The following is a 15273-nucleotide window of genomic DNA, read 5'->3' as shown; positions in this document are numbered from 1 at the left end:
AGAACACCCTCACGTCGACTCCCTCGAGCTGTGAACATCTCAAGACCCAACATGCTGTGAAAAAGTACTATTAAACAAAACCAGATTTTTTAAAATAAGAAGGTGCGAACGATCTTCAGTAACCTCCAATTCCACGAAACTACGCCCGTCCACACTGCAGCAGGCAGTCAGGCCTAAGGCACCAGAAATGTCTGTCTGGTACCAACGGCTTCAAATGCATGTATTTTTTCTTCTTGGTGCTTTAGGTGTGACTGCGAAATAAAGCTTCATAGGAGTCCTTGATTTGACATTGTTTACATCATTTACTCTCCATCTCATATCTGCCTTCGGTCACCATTCCCGGTTTCCCTAAGATGCACCTTTAAACCAGAGTGAAGAGAGGAAGACAAAGGAAGAGGGAGAGATGTCAGCATCTAACGCTAGCCCCTCTGGAAACCAGCAGCAAGCAGAGACATGAAGGCATGGAAGCAAGGCACTTTCACTTGGGCTGCCCCCTTTCACCTTCCCTGTCTTCTTGTATTCAAAAGATCTCGAATGATCCCCCAAGCCCTTCTCCTAACTGTCCCGGTGATCAAAGTCCCGCATGGCCAGGAAGCTCCTCCTTCTATGTGGTCACACGTTCAGTCACCTGGCCACACCATCCCCTGTGCACCTGCTCCGGGCTCTGGGTCAAGTCCAGCCGCCCTTGGGGCTCCTGTCTATGCAGGAGGTGCCCACAAAGCCTCTCCTGCTCTCCCCAAGTGCACGGGGTCAGATGCTGTCCCACAGAGGTGGCTTTCCAACACCCAACCTTCTTTTCTTCAAGCAAAATAATTCCACTTCCTCCAATACCCACAGGGAGTACAGTGCCAATTCTTTACATTTTCCAGCCTCCCCAGGAGCACCAAGAGAAAACACAGAGGCCTCTGTATGGCGGGCACCGACCCTGTCACACAACAAGGATGACGCTCTGTGCTCCTCCATGACACACATTCCTCCGGTGAGCAAACTCACTGTGCTTCCGTTGGGTATACTATTCTGAATACAAAAGATTCTAGAAATGGGAGCAAGCGGTTAACCAAAATTTGTGACCTCGGATGTACCAGAAAAAAAAATCACTGGATGAGGTGGCAATCAATCCATGAAGAGGATTTGGGGCTCCCTGCTCTGTGTAGACCATGGACCTCCAAGGGCTTCTGTCCTTCTACAGGGAGGCCTTTCGACTACATCAGCTTTTCTAGAGAGGACTGTGACTTGGGGAGATCTCTGCCTCCTTATCAAATACTGGTTAGACAGCAAGCAAACCCCATGCATCGTTCAAATCAAATACCTTCCACAGTATTTCTGGCTGCAGGAAAGGCGCTGGGAATGATGGCCTATCTGTTGTTGAGTCACAAAATATAAAAACTAGAGAAAAGGCAGCTGCAAGCTTAGTGTTCAGATTCGGACACGTGCCAATCACATTTCAAGGAAACAGTGTTCCCCACTAACAGCTTTGTTTGGCTGAGTGTTTCTGCACAGTGAACGTGCAGAGAGCCCATGTGGGAGGCTGCAGGTCAGTTGAGAATTAAGAGAGTCTTCATTCTGCCACTTCAGATAAAGAAATCTCAACCTCACAGATGGGCAAGCAAGAACCCCACACCCTGAGGTTCTTTAAAGCCCATTACACCACTCCCTCACCGCGGATCCCTCCTGCTCAGCCACAGTGAGGGGCCAGTATCTGATCCTGCCCCAGGGACAGAGGAAGGAGGAGCCCTGGGCCCACAGGTGGGGGGCTGGGGAGAGAAGGGGCAGCGGCCTGCCCGAGCCAGAGTCCATCACACCAACCGTCTGTAACCCTGTTCCTGCTCTGAACAGAGCGTCGTAGAGACAGTTGCTGATGACACACATGAACCATGCTGCAAACACGAGACCCATCTGGAACAAGAAAGCAGGGATCGACTCCCTATCCCACATCAGAATCCGTGGCCCAAGGAGCCTCACTTCCTTACAGCGTTCAACAAATGTAATTACATGGCATTAAAAGCTACTCGATCTCAAAGAAATCCTCTCTTCCTATAAGAGGAAGGCAGAGAACCATTAACGGATAGAATGCAAGACGACACATTCCAAAATCTGTTCAGTTAATTAACACCAATGAGAACAATCTGGCATGTGACCACAGCTGTTTGTCGGCAAGGAACACTTTGCCTGTCGAACTGCTGATTTGTTCTAAAAAGTAACTCCATTCTGTGTCCTAAAAGCCAGGTGGTGAGTGGGAAGGAGGCCGTCGCTAACTGAGGGTACCGCGGAGGGCTTCCATGAACAAAAGCTCTGTGCTTTAGCTGCTGCAGGGCCGCTCACCAGCAACACCCCTCAAAGCTGCAAGACGATTATGTTACATGTAATCACAGTCCAAGGTTTCACTGAATCTCCTTCGATCCACCTCTTAAGGGGATCTAGGATGTTTCCAGGGACCATCCCTTTAAAGACCCGGCCCTGTGCTCCCCAGCCCTCCCTCCAGCGGGGGCCTCAGGCCTCAGCCCGGCCTGCTGAGCGCCGTCATCTGCTCCCTCTGCCGAGGCCCCAGCAGACGCAGTATGCTGCTGCTGGACTCCGGTTTCTGGGTTCGGATGCCCGCACAGCCACATGTTCCCAGGCCTCCATGGTAGGTGGATTCTGGAACCCACATTGGAAAGGACTACAATGTGTGAGCTTCCTGCTGATCCCTGTCTCAATCTAGAAATAGACTCCTTATCCTTTCAAGACCCCAAGTCACTGGGCATGGACAGCATTCCCTGCGTCTAAAATGACATAGATTCTTTCAAGAAGGGGGTTGCTGTAAGTGAGGAAACATTTTGTATTACTGATCGAGAAGCAGAGACACCAGGTTCAGATGATATTCTAGAAACCACGCTGGGTGATTTAAAACGTCTTTGAACATCTCCGTCTCATTTTATAAAGTTCTAGAAATGAAGCCACAGGGTGCCTGTTAATGACATATTCTCAGGGTGACAAGTGCCCAGTGAGTCTAGAGTTAGGGGTAAGGCAGGCAAGGTGAATCTTGAAGAGATCTGGACCTCGTCATCCAGGGCTTTCTTTTTGTTTATGTTTCTGGGTTTTTTAAAATATTTATTTGTCAGAGAGAAAGAGAGCGCGCACAAGCAGAGCGAGCTGCAGGCAGAGGGAGAAGCAGACTCCCTGCTGAGCAGGGAGCCTGACGTGGGGCTCAATCCTAGGACCTGGGGATCACGACCCAAGCCGAAGGCAGATGCCCAACTGAATGAGCCACCCAGGCGCCCCTGGGCTTTGAAATCAAGTCCATGGTGAAGAAGGACCCTGGCCGGGGCAGCGCCTACTACAGAGCTTTAGATTTCACTGATTCACAGTCATGGACACGAGAGCTGCTCAGCTGTGTCCTTCTAGGCTCCCGCTCCCCGGCTGCCTCTTTAGGTGGGTCCCCCCACCCCAGATTGGCACCCACTCTCCTCTGCGGGGTGTTCGTTGTACTGGGCCCAGCCTCACGCTTCAGGTGGTGCGTCCCAGAACAAAGAACACGACAGACTTAAACAGGATCAAAGCTAGGGCTCTTCAAAGCTGTCCAACTCCAGGTGCTTTTCCCACCAGGACAGCTTCTTATGCACCACAGGGGAATATCAGGGCTCGGGGGCACTACCCGGCCTGGCATCCCCTTTCCTGGAGGGCGAAGTGACCTGCACCTTTCCAGGGAGGGAGTGGCAGAGCCAAGCGTGACACGGTCACCCCACCAGGCTCTCCTCATCCTCCTCAGCCCTTTCTTTGAGACTCAGCCTCACGGGTCTCTCCCATCTGAAGCAAGCTCTGAGCTCACGGCTTTGAATTCGCAGACCCTGCCTATTTCTGTGACGTCCACGACCACGTATTTAGTTGTCTTAAAGAGTCCACAAATGCCAAAGCTCTATTTACAAAAGAGAATGGTCTCCAAGAGGCTGAGGCTGAGACAGAGACAGGTTGGGACCTCGCCCTCTCCGTGCTCACTGTGGGTGTCATGCAGGGAGGGAGGCCGAAGCACAAAGTCCTGGGCACGGATGGCCAACAGCACCATCTGTAAAGAGCTGGGCCTCCTTCCGGCTGGGAAACGACCAGGCACTCACCATAACGTGTTTATGCCTTCACTTCATACATATTTACTGAATGCCGACACCGGGCCAGATACCCAGCCCGGAGCTGGGGCTAGCTGTGAATAGGAAACCAAGCCCTTTTTCTCAGGGTTACTGGATTCTAGTTGGACAGACAGTAAACAGAGAAACGAACAAATTAACCAGAAGAGTATCAGCAAGTTGCCAATGTACAAAATCAAGGGGTGGGGGATGCGGTGCCCAATGGGCTGCGCTGTTCCTTGGATTGGGAGGTGAAAGCAAACTCTCTGGGGAAGTGACATTTAAGCTGAGATCTGAGGGAGTAGGAGCTGTTGATGGAAATGTCGGGGAAAAGAGCACGGCAGGCAGAGACAACTGTTAGCACCCAGGTCCCGAGGAATGGTGAGGTATGGCATGTTCAGGTGAGACTGAACATGGGGACATGAGTGAGCCATAAAGGGCAAGGCAAACATGGGAAAGGTCACTTTCAGAGTCCTTCCAGCTGATGGCAAAAGAAAGTATTAGAACAGTAAGGAAGGGCAAAGTTGTTTACAAGTTAGTCTATGATTCTCAGGCTACAATATTTCTTTACATAATTTTTCCTACTCCCCAAAACTCTTCTCTCAGCTACCTGTCTTTGAAACTTCCACATGGAACTCCATATTCTTAAGCAGGATGAAATAAGTCACCGTGGAATCTGATCTTAAAAATAAATATCCAATCAAGAGAGTGGCTGTTGTCTTCCATTATATTAGAATGTTATCAAGTGCCTGTCAGATGTACTTACATTTTTCAGGTGGAGTTATTGTAATAGTCTGAGCTGTAAATTCTTCATCAAAATATCTGGTATCTGTCTCAGATGTAACTTGAGGCTTAAAGGGAGGTACAAGCTGCAAGAAGAAAGAAGAAGGGTACTGTTAACAGATTTCGGTTTAGAGAAATTCATTTCTAGGATAAAATTAGAGAGCAAATAATTAACGGAACAGTGCCAGAGACCAGATCGCTGAGTCACTGTGTACAGGAGATGTGGCGTTTGGCTTCCCAGTCAACAGTCTGAGCACAGAACAGGAGGTACTTGGTTGTTCCGTATAAAATTTGACAGATTATGTGAAACAGAACAAATGAGAACCAGAGAATAGGGTGGAAAGAGGATACTGAAAAGTCCTAATTTCCCCGCCAATCACAAACATACACACAAACCATATGGATGCAAACCCTGGCACCAAAATGCAAGCTCTCCCCCGAGCAGCGAAAGCATGACTCGTCCCCTAGTCTCTTCCTGGCGCCTGGTCCAACAGCTTATTAGTAATACTGAACACAACTTAATGATACAGTTTTACCCCCCAGGTCACATAGTGCTGCCCCTGTCCTTGGCAAAGAACTATACCCGCTTACTTGAGATAAGCATGAACGCCTGCCCCCTGCTCCGGGACAGGGGCCTGGGGAGCCCCTGAAGTTACATGCCAACGTTTCGTCCCTTGGTTGCATCCGATCCCCAAAAGGGACGGGGACCCAAAAGGGAGTAGAGGGACTGCTCTCGGACTGACAGGGCTGGAGGCCTCTGCCTCAGAGCTGCGGAAGGCACGGTGCAGGCCAAGTCTGGGGCTGCTGAAAGCCTCTGGGACCTCCGCTGGGCAGGGACGAGCCGGAGCTGAGGTGGGACTCCTGCTCCTCAGGGCTCTGGCCTCACAGGAGAACACGGGGAGCCCCGTCCCAGGGCCTGGAGTCAAGTATCCGCTCTCATGAGTTCGCTGCACAACAGGAGATGCTGCTTTTAGGACAAAATTCCCGAGTGGACAGAAATACGGAGAAGCGGGGGACAGAAATCAGTATGTTTTATAAAAAGTTTACAGAAACCAACAGAAACACACAACTGGCTTTAGCTCAATGCATTTTCCCACTCTTGTCACCAAATTTATGTTAAATAATAAGGCAAAAATCTTTACTCTCTAGGCAGCCTATGTTTTCAAAAACCAGAGGGTGAGCAGAATGAAAAGCACCACACATCTCCGTTTATGCCACATGTAACAGCATTTTTTAAAATTTTATTTATTTGACAGAGCGTGCACAAGCAGGGGGAGGGGCAGAGGCAGAGGGAGAAGCAGGCTCCCCGCGGAGCAGGGCGATCATGCGTAGACTCTATCCCAGGACCCCGGGATCATGACCTGAGCTGAAGGCAGACGCTTCACTGCTGGAGCCAACCAGGCGCCCCACTAACAGAGCATTTTTAATCCCTTTGCCTCATCATTCTTTCTGTCCCAGGACACAGCCAGTCTAAAGCCTGTTACGAGTAGGCACTTTCTGGGGGATGAACCTAGATCCGGTTCCACTTCTGACCCGCCGCGGCGTCGACAGAACAGTATGGCTCTCCTCCCCGGGGCCAAGCTCCTCAGCTGTGTGGGCCCTGCTCTGGGACGCCGCCGGGACGTGCAAACATTCGCTCCACCGCCGGAGATCTCCCCTCCTCCACTCGGACACAAGGGCCCGCCTTTCCCGGGCGCCACACTCACGCCCCCCAGAACACCAAAGCTGAGCGGACCGCACAACTTGCCGTTTTCCTCGTTGGGAACCGAGGGGTCACGGCCTCCACCTGCAGGAGACCGGAGGCTGCGGCTCTGGTTGGGGTCACCGTTCTACAAATGCCCCCAGATGGTTCTTCCTCATCTTTCCAATCAAAACTTCACCACAAGACACGCTTTTCGGCAGAAGGGGGCTTCTGGGCATGTGGAGTAGGCTGTGCTTTCCGCGGCCCACCCTTCGCAGCTGCTGCCTTCTGAGGCGAACACGGCAATCGGCTTCACGTTCCGGGGAGAGCAGCGGTCAGAGAGCGCGGGGTCCCTTGAAACTCAACAGAAACTGGAACGATCTTAAAACAGCTTCCAAAGGTGACAGGGGGCTTGAGCCAGCCTCGGTTCAGAAGCCTTCTGACCTCCTCGCACCGACGGCCACCCTCCCTGCCGCCTCCTCTCCTCACGCGGCTTCCCTGTCCTTCACAGGCCTTTCAACAGCCGACTCAACGCCCTTACGCACGCGCGCATGCGCACAAAATGTACGTGCGTTCGTCTCCTGCCGCCATTACACCTTCTCCTAGCAAAACATAAGCTCGGTGATGGCGAGGACGTTTAAGAACAGTTTTATTGAGGTATGAGTGACCTACAATAAACCGTACATGTTACGCTTTGACGGGTTTTGCCATACGTACAAAACCATGAAACCGTCACCCCAATCAAGATGTGCCGGTGTCTGTTTCCTCATGAGCCTGTTGTGAGCCGTCCTCCCCTGTGCTTTCTGCTACCATGGCCTTGTTTGTAATTTTCCGGACTTTTATGTAAATGGAACCGCATAGCATGTATCTTTTGTCTGATTTTTGGCACTTAGCACGATTATTTCGACGTCCATCCCTGTCACTTCGAGTGTCACCAGCTCCCGCCCCCCGTATGCTGGGTGACACTCCACACAGGTGTGCCCGCATCCATCGCTCCATGACCTGTCATCAGACACGGCGTTCCTTCTAGTTTGGGGCTTTTGCAAATAAAGCTGCGAGGACTCCTGGGAGTCCAAGTCTTTGTACAGAGATGAGCGTTCATTTATTTTGGACAAATACCGAAGAGTGGAATAGCCGGCTGGGTCACATGCTAGACATCAAGAATCTGCCAGACTGTTTCCCAAGGCAGTCGCTTCATTTTACGTGATTATCCCCCATGTACGAAAGGTCCAGTCGCTCCCCGTTCTTGCCAGCACTGGTTTGGTGGGTTTTTTCAACAGCAGACATTCCAACGTGTGGTGGTGGTTCACTATGGGCTTAGTTGATATTTCCCTAATGAACAATCATCTTTTTCGTTAATTTACTTCTTTGGTGAAGGGTCTGTTCAAATATTTGCCCCGCCCCTTTTTGGTCAGTAAGTTTCAAGAGTTCTTTACATAATCTGCATGCAGGTCTTTTAATCAGATTTGTGATTTGTAACTTTTTCCCGTTTGTGACTTTTCCTTTAATTCTCTTAACAGCGCCTTCTGAAGAACACACATTCTTAATTACGCTATCGTCTGGTTTATCAGTTTTTCTTTACGGGTCATGCACTGCCCTCATCTACTGAATCTCTGCATAACCTAACACCACAAAGGTTTTCTCCTGTGTCTTCTTCTAGAAGGCTCTACACTTAGGATCATGTTTTGAGTTAATTTTGTATATGCTGCAAATTAAAAAAAAAAATATGGATGTCTAATTGTTTCATCACAATTTGTTGAACTTAACTATCTTTGCACTTCTATTTTAAGTCACTTAACCATATTATGTGTGGGTCTAGATTTCTAGGTTCTCTGTGGGCAAATAAAAAATGTTATCTGTCCAGGGACGCCTGGGTGACTCAGTCGGTTAAGTGTCCCACTCGATTTTGGCTCAGGTCATCATCTCAGGGGTCCTGAGATTGAGCCCTGAATCAGGCTCCACACTCAGCAGGGAGTCTGCTTAAGATTCTCTCACTCTGCCTTTGCCCCTCCCCCCATGGACACATGCACTCTCTCTCAAATAAATAAATCTTAAAAAAAAAAAATGTTATCTGTCTATAACAACTGTCCTGATTACTGTAACTTAGCAAGTCCTGAAGTTGGGCAGTGTAGGCTCTCCAACTTTGTTTTCTGTCAAAGCTGTTTTGGCTACCCTATGTCCATCCTTGGCATTCCATATGAATTCTATAATCAACCTAACAATTTCTACAAAATAGCGGGCTAAGCTAATCTTGATTAGGAATGTGTTGAATTTATGTATCCATTTTGAGAGAACTATCATCTTAAAAATATTGAGCCTTCTAAATCATGAACACATTAGACCTCTCCATTACTTTAGGCTATCTTTAATTTCTCTACAATATTTTTTAGTTTACAGTATGAACAGCTTTCACATCTTTTGTCAAAAGTATTCCTAAGTACTTCATATTTCTGTTGCTATCATAAGTGATATTCTTATTAGTCTCCATTTTGGATTGTCTGTTGCTACTGTATACATTTAGTTATTTTTGTATTGTGCAATCTTTTATATATTTACTTTGTATCAAGTAACTAATGGGTTAAACTTTCATAGCTTTTTTTGTAGATTCCAGCTGATTTTCTATATAGATAATCATGTTGTCCATGAATAAGACAGATTTACTTCTTTCTTTCCAATCTGAATGCATTTAATTTCTTTTTCTTGCCTTACTGCACTGGCCAGAACCTCCAGTACAATGCTAACAGGGCAAACATCTTCACCTTGTAAAATCACTCAGACTTTCCCCAGTAGGATATTAGTGATAAGTTTTTCCTAGATGTCCTTTATCAGGGTGGGGAAGTTTCTCATTCATAGTTTACTGGGGAGTATTTTTGTTTGTTTGCTTTTTGTTTAAATCAGATGGACATTGGATTTTCTTGAATGCTTTTTTTTTTTTTTTTTGCATCCAATGAGATAACCATGTATATTTCTTTCTTAGTTATTATTAATATGGTAAATTATAATGACTTTTAAAAATTTTTTTTATTATGTTATGTTAATCACCATACATTACATCATTAGTTTTTGATGTTGTTCCATGATTCATTGTTTGCGTATAATACCCAGTGCTCCATGCAGAATGTGCCCTCCTTAATACGCATCACCAGGCTAACCCATCCCCCCCCAGAACCCTCAGTTTGTTTTTCAGAGTCCATAGTCTCACATGGTTTGTCTTCCCCTGATTTCCCCCCCTTCATTCTTCCCCTCCTGCTATCTTCTTCCTTTTTTTTTTTTTTTTAACATATAATATATTATTTGTTTCAGAGGTACAGGTCTGTGATTCAACAGTCTTACACAATTCACAGCCCTCACCATAGCACATACCCTCCCCAATGTCTATCACCCAGGCACCCCATCCCTCCCACCCCCCACCACTCCAGCAACCCTCATAATGACTGACTTTTAAATATTAAACCAACTTTGTATTTCTAGAATAAACCCCACTTGGTAATGATGTGCTATTCTTGTATTTATTGTTGGATTTGATTTGCTAAAATTATGTAAAGTATTTTTACACATGTTAATTAAGGAAATTGGTCTATAGTTTTCTTTTCTTATATTATCTTTGCCTGCTTTTGGTATCAGGTTAAGCTAGCCTCACAGAATGAACTGGGAAATATTGCCTTTTTCTTCAGTTCTCTGGAGGAATCTTTGTAGAACTAATACTATTACTCACTTAAAAGTTTGGGAATTCACTGGTGAAGCCATATGGGTTGGGAGTCTTTTTTGTGAGAAGCATTTTAACTACAAATAAAATTTCTTTAACACATACCAAGTTATTCATGATATCTATTTCTTCATGGTAATTTGCATCTTTCAAAGGATTTGTCCATTTCAGCAAAACTGTTGATTTTATGGACATGAAGATTTTCATGCTATTTCCTAGTATCCATTTAATACCCATAAAATCTGTAGTGATGTCACCCCTCTCATTTGTGGTATTAATAGCTGTCTTCTTGCTTTTCTGTTCACTTTGGTTAGAAATTTACCAATTTTGTTTATCTTCTCAACCACCTTTCATCAATTTTCTCTATTATTTTTTCATTTTTATTTCACCGACTGCTGCCCCAATCTTTATTAATTCCTTTCTTCTGCTTACATTGTTGAGTTTAATTTGTTCTTCTTTTTCTAGTTTCTCAAGATGGAAGATAAGGTCACCGATCTCAGACCTTTCTTCTTTCTGAATATTGCCCTCTGGTACTACTCTCTTGAGGTATTACATTAGCTGTAGCCCACAGCAAAACATGTTTTTCATTTTTAGTCAGTTCAAAATACTTTATACTTTCCCTTTTGGTTTCTTCTTCCACCCATGGATTATTTAAAATTGCACTTAGTTTCCAAGTAATTGAGGATTTTCCATATATCTTTGTTTTGATTTCTAATTTTATTCCTTTTTCATTCAAAGAGACCATGATTTAAGTTATCTGAATCCTTTAAAATCTACAGAGTTGTTTTGCTCAAAATATGGTATATCATGGCAAACGTTCTGTGTGATCTTGAGAAGAAGGAATGTTCTTCTGTTGTCGGGTGGTGGTCTATAAATGTCAATTACATTAAACTGGCTGATGGTATTGCTAGTGTCTTCTCTAACTTTAATGACTTTCTCTCTGCTTCTATCAATTATTTAGAGATAGTACTGACATGTCAAATTATAATGTGCATTTGTCTATTTTTTCTTATGGTCCTATTAGTTTTTGTTTTATATACTTTAAGATTTGTTATTAGATGTAAAAATAATTAAGATTTTTATGTGTTATGGTTGAGATGAAATAAGTCTACCACTTGCTAGTTGTTTCATACTTGTCTCACCTGAGACCTTGTTTTGCACCAATGCTACAGCCCAGATTCCTGAACCGGTGCTTGCCACTTAGTGGCAAAATAAATGAATCATTATTCAATCTTGGAGCTCAAGTGAGATGTCAGAGAGCATGTAGCCTGCCCTTTTAGAAATGAGGAGACTGAAGCTAAACTTGGTAAAATGACTTGCTGAAGATGATACAAGTAGCAACTAGAGCAGCAAACCCTCCGTCTCTGGATCCCAAGCTTTCTCTACTGTGGCGCCTGCAAAGACACGGAGTGAAAATGCTTTTGCTTTTGACTGCTTCTCTGGACGTTAGTCAAAGTCAAGCCAAGCGTGCTGGGGGCATATTTCCTCCCCTCAGCTCACACACAGAGGCAGAAGACGACGCAGTAAAGTATGAACATCCACACAGGGAAGCGAGAACGTAATTTCTGTACGTGGGGAAAGGTGTGAGAGAGAACGTGCAAAGAACCACCACAGACCCCAACAGAGGCACCACCACACACATTCTGGGTACGCCCAGCTGCGGGTTTCCTCTGACTCCCAGAGCATACATTCACTTTGAACAACTGAACACATTTCAAATATTTCATTCTTATAGGCTGCATTGTGCCCCCTCCCCCCCAAAACCATATGTTGGGAGTCCTAACCCCCAGGGACTGTATGGGGAGAGAGGGCCTTTTAAGAGGTGGTTACATTAAAACGAGGTGTTAGAGTGGGCCTTAGTCCAACCTGACAGGTGTCCTTGTAAGAAGAGGAAATGCGGACACACAAAGGGACTCCAGAGGCATGCACACAGAGGAAAGACCACGTGAGGAGGAACAGGTAAGGCATCTATCTACAAGCCAAGGAAAGAGGCTTCAGAAGAAACCAACCCTGCCAGTATCTTGATCTGGAACGTCCAGCTCCCAGAACCGTGGGAAAACAAATTTCTGTTAAGTCACCCAGGCTGTGGTACTCGGTCATGGCAGCCCCAGCAGACTAACACATTAATTTTCTATTTTGCCCCTAAACCAGTATCATCTTAATTTTCCCTCCCCTGCTCTGGACACAGCTCTCAAAACACTCCTGTGTCAACTGACACACTGCAGACTCTCACCGAGGAATGCAGAGGTGGTGGCAGAGGCAGAAACACTCAACTGTAAATCTCAGCTACCTTCAGATGTTAACTCAATGGATGGCATTAACTGCAAACCTGACATATTTTCCCAACAGATGCATTAAACCCCGAACGTATCTCTTTGAAAGCTCACTGGTTTTCAGGAAATGTCGCTCCGGATGATGTAAACAGGAAGACCACAGTGCTGGGCTGAGGGCTGTGCTTCCAGTTTACCAACAAGGCATTATCAGAGCTGCGTGTCCTTGCAGTCTCAAGACCACAGCGTGGCAGCAAGGCAGCAGCCCCCCAAATCCTTCCACGCTGACCCTCTCCCAGATTTTACATGGTATCAATCACTCTGTCATTTGCTATCTTTCTAAAGCACTGTGTTTCTTTCCAGTGTAAGTGAAAGAATAGAGAGAAAACATCCCCCTGAACTTGTTAGAGTAAGTCGTAGTCCTGGTGTGGCTGGAGGGACAGCAGGGGAGTACAGACGCCAAGGTTGCTGAGGGTCAGTCTCCCCTGATCTTCCTCAGCAACAAATCAATTGCTACCTCCCGGTCTCTATGTTCTTTCTTCTGTTTTCAGTGTTGGCGCTCTAGAAATAGACAGCAGGGCTTGAAACTTGCAGGGAAAGCTCATACAGACGGTTTCTATGGAACTGCAACCGTCACCCTATTTGAATATTATGTTTATGTCCACCACTCTGATATAGATCAAAAAGCCCAGGAACACAGACACTGGCAATAAAAATTGCCAACACTACTGAAGGCTCAGATTTGCCACAGACAATAATCTAATGCTGTAATTCTACCTCTTTAAAACATCAAGAGAGTAACTAAGCTTACATAGGGATTCTGGTTTAATTAATCTCTGTTCTCCTGAAAAACTATTTTTGTTTTTTGTGTTTTTTTGAGGGAGACAGCATGCAAGTGGGAGGTGGGGTTACGGAGAGAGAGGGAGAGAGAACCTCAAGCAGGCTCCATGCCCAGGTAAGTATCATGGAGCCTGACATGCGGGGCTCAATCTCATGACCCCGAGACCATGACCTGAGCCGAAATCAAGAGTCAGATGCTCAAATGACTGATCCACCCAGGCACCCCTCCTGAAAAACTGGTTTTATGCTTTGTGTGTTTGTATATGTATATGCACACACACATAAACACACACACATACACACACACACACACACACAGGAAAAGTGGGAATATGGAAAGAGGATTTATTTCTAACAAAACTAAATCTATAGCAAACATTGCTTAATTATATTATCTGCTAAGCTTTATAATACCAATTAACATTTTTTGACAGATTGCCAGAAACTCCAATACCTATCCTTCATTTTCACAAAACCACACAATAGTAATTCATGTCCACAATGTTGACTTGATCCTATTAAAAAAAATGCACCAAGGTTCCCAAGGTATATATCACACTAATATACAAATATTATATCCTAAGTTGAGCCCAGCAAAGTGAATATTTTAGCTATAACAAACATTAAATGTTTAATTAATACATCTGTTTTCCCTGCTGGAATTTAGAAGGGCTTTTTAACACACAGTATGCATGGTCTGCACTGCTTTGAAAGTAACCCCCAGAAATCTGAACTTATACTTTCTTTTCCTTGATCAATGTCCTCATTTAAAAAGAGCTTCACAAACATTCCGCTGGCTGTGAGTCTGTGGACAGGTGGTGCTGCTCACAAACATCCACGGGCACATTACATCATTGGAGGACCTCAGGCATACTTGGAGAAGAGTTGCTTATGGAGGTAAAACAACTCTTGTTAGTGAAACAGAGCCCTCTCTGGAAGGCGAGGGACAGTAGTAAAAAGACTTTGCTGCTATATAGGTGAGGATGGGCAAGCCGAGTCCATTACAGACCTCAAGAACTTGCTGGAACAGTCCACTCTTCATCCCCCTCCAGCTGACCACACAGGCAAGGCCTCCCACCGGGAGCATGGCAGCCACTAATCACTGTCTCTGATTAGAAATGTTCATGAACATGGGCGAAAGTTAAATGAGTATGTAAACTGGGGAGAAATGGTATAAGATGAAGAAAACTTGGGACCTATTTCAATAGACAAAAACCAAACCAACCAAACAAAAACCATATAAAATGTGGGTAGGCTCCCAGGCAGTCACATTAAAGTCTATTAAACCTATAATACAGAAAAAGATGGATATTAATAATAAAGCTCCCAACCAAGACTTAGTAATATTTTTACAAAGAAATCCATATCATATTTCCGTGAAGATGACCAAGATCCCATCCCCATGCCCACCTTCCCACCAAGACAGACACTCTCTCATTATCACACCAGACCAACCCCTACAGAGGACCTAGTGATCCAAGAGCCTCTGGGTTTGGGGATAAGATTTTGTGGGAAGGGAAGAAGGAAAAGTAGAGGACTTAAGAAGCAGAGCAGGAGAATGTGGAGGTTCAATTTGAGGGCAGAGAGTTTCTGTGAGAGGTGAGGGAGCTACTGGCAGAGAGAATCTGGGTTTGTGGGGAGCCCCTGTGCCCCGGCACTGTGTTAGTTCACGGATCTGCAGAAACTAACCAGAATCAGGTGAAGAATCCCAAAGGCGGGAGCTCAGTTGTGCAGGCCCCCAAAGGAGGGAGAGGAGGAACAAGAGGTTCTAAACGCACAAGTATTTTTCCTAATTTGACTATGCATCCAAGGACCCCTGCAGGCGCACACGGGCCAGCCAGACACAGAATCATAAGATGGCAAGCTAGAACAAGCAGCATTACCTTTAGCCGGGCA

The 15273-nt window shown here is 45.7% G+C and overlaps 1 protein-coding gene across 6 annotated transcripts in view; it reads right to left on the bottom strand.

Annotated features, from left to right (window-relative positions):
• Positions 1-15273, bottom strand: part of AKT3 (AKT serine/threonine kinase 3) — a 303411-nt gene that overhangs the window by 3798 nt on the left and 284340 nt on the right. For all 6 annotated transcript variants that reach the window (XM_032389383.1, XM_032389380.1, XM_032389385.1 and 3 more), the window contains one exon: positions 4864-4966. In XM_032389383.1, coding sequence (XP_032245274.1) covers positions 4864-4966 — 103 coding nt within the window. The remainder of the gene's footprint in view (positions 1-4863; positions 4967-15273) is intronic.

The sequence above is a fragment of the Phoca vitulina genome, unplaced genomic scaffold (assembly GCF_004348235.1).
Source record: "Phoca vitulina isolate PV1807 unplaced genomic scaffold, GSC_HSeal_1.0 scaffold54, whole genome shotgun sequence".
NCBI classification, from domain to species: Eukaryota; Metazoa; Chordata; class Mammalia; order Carnivora; family Phocidae; genus Phoca; species Phoca vitulina.
Note: the sequence above shows the minus strand (reverse complement) of the source record. Positions and strands in the feature narration are given on the sequence as shown.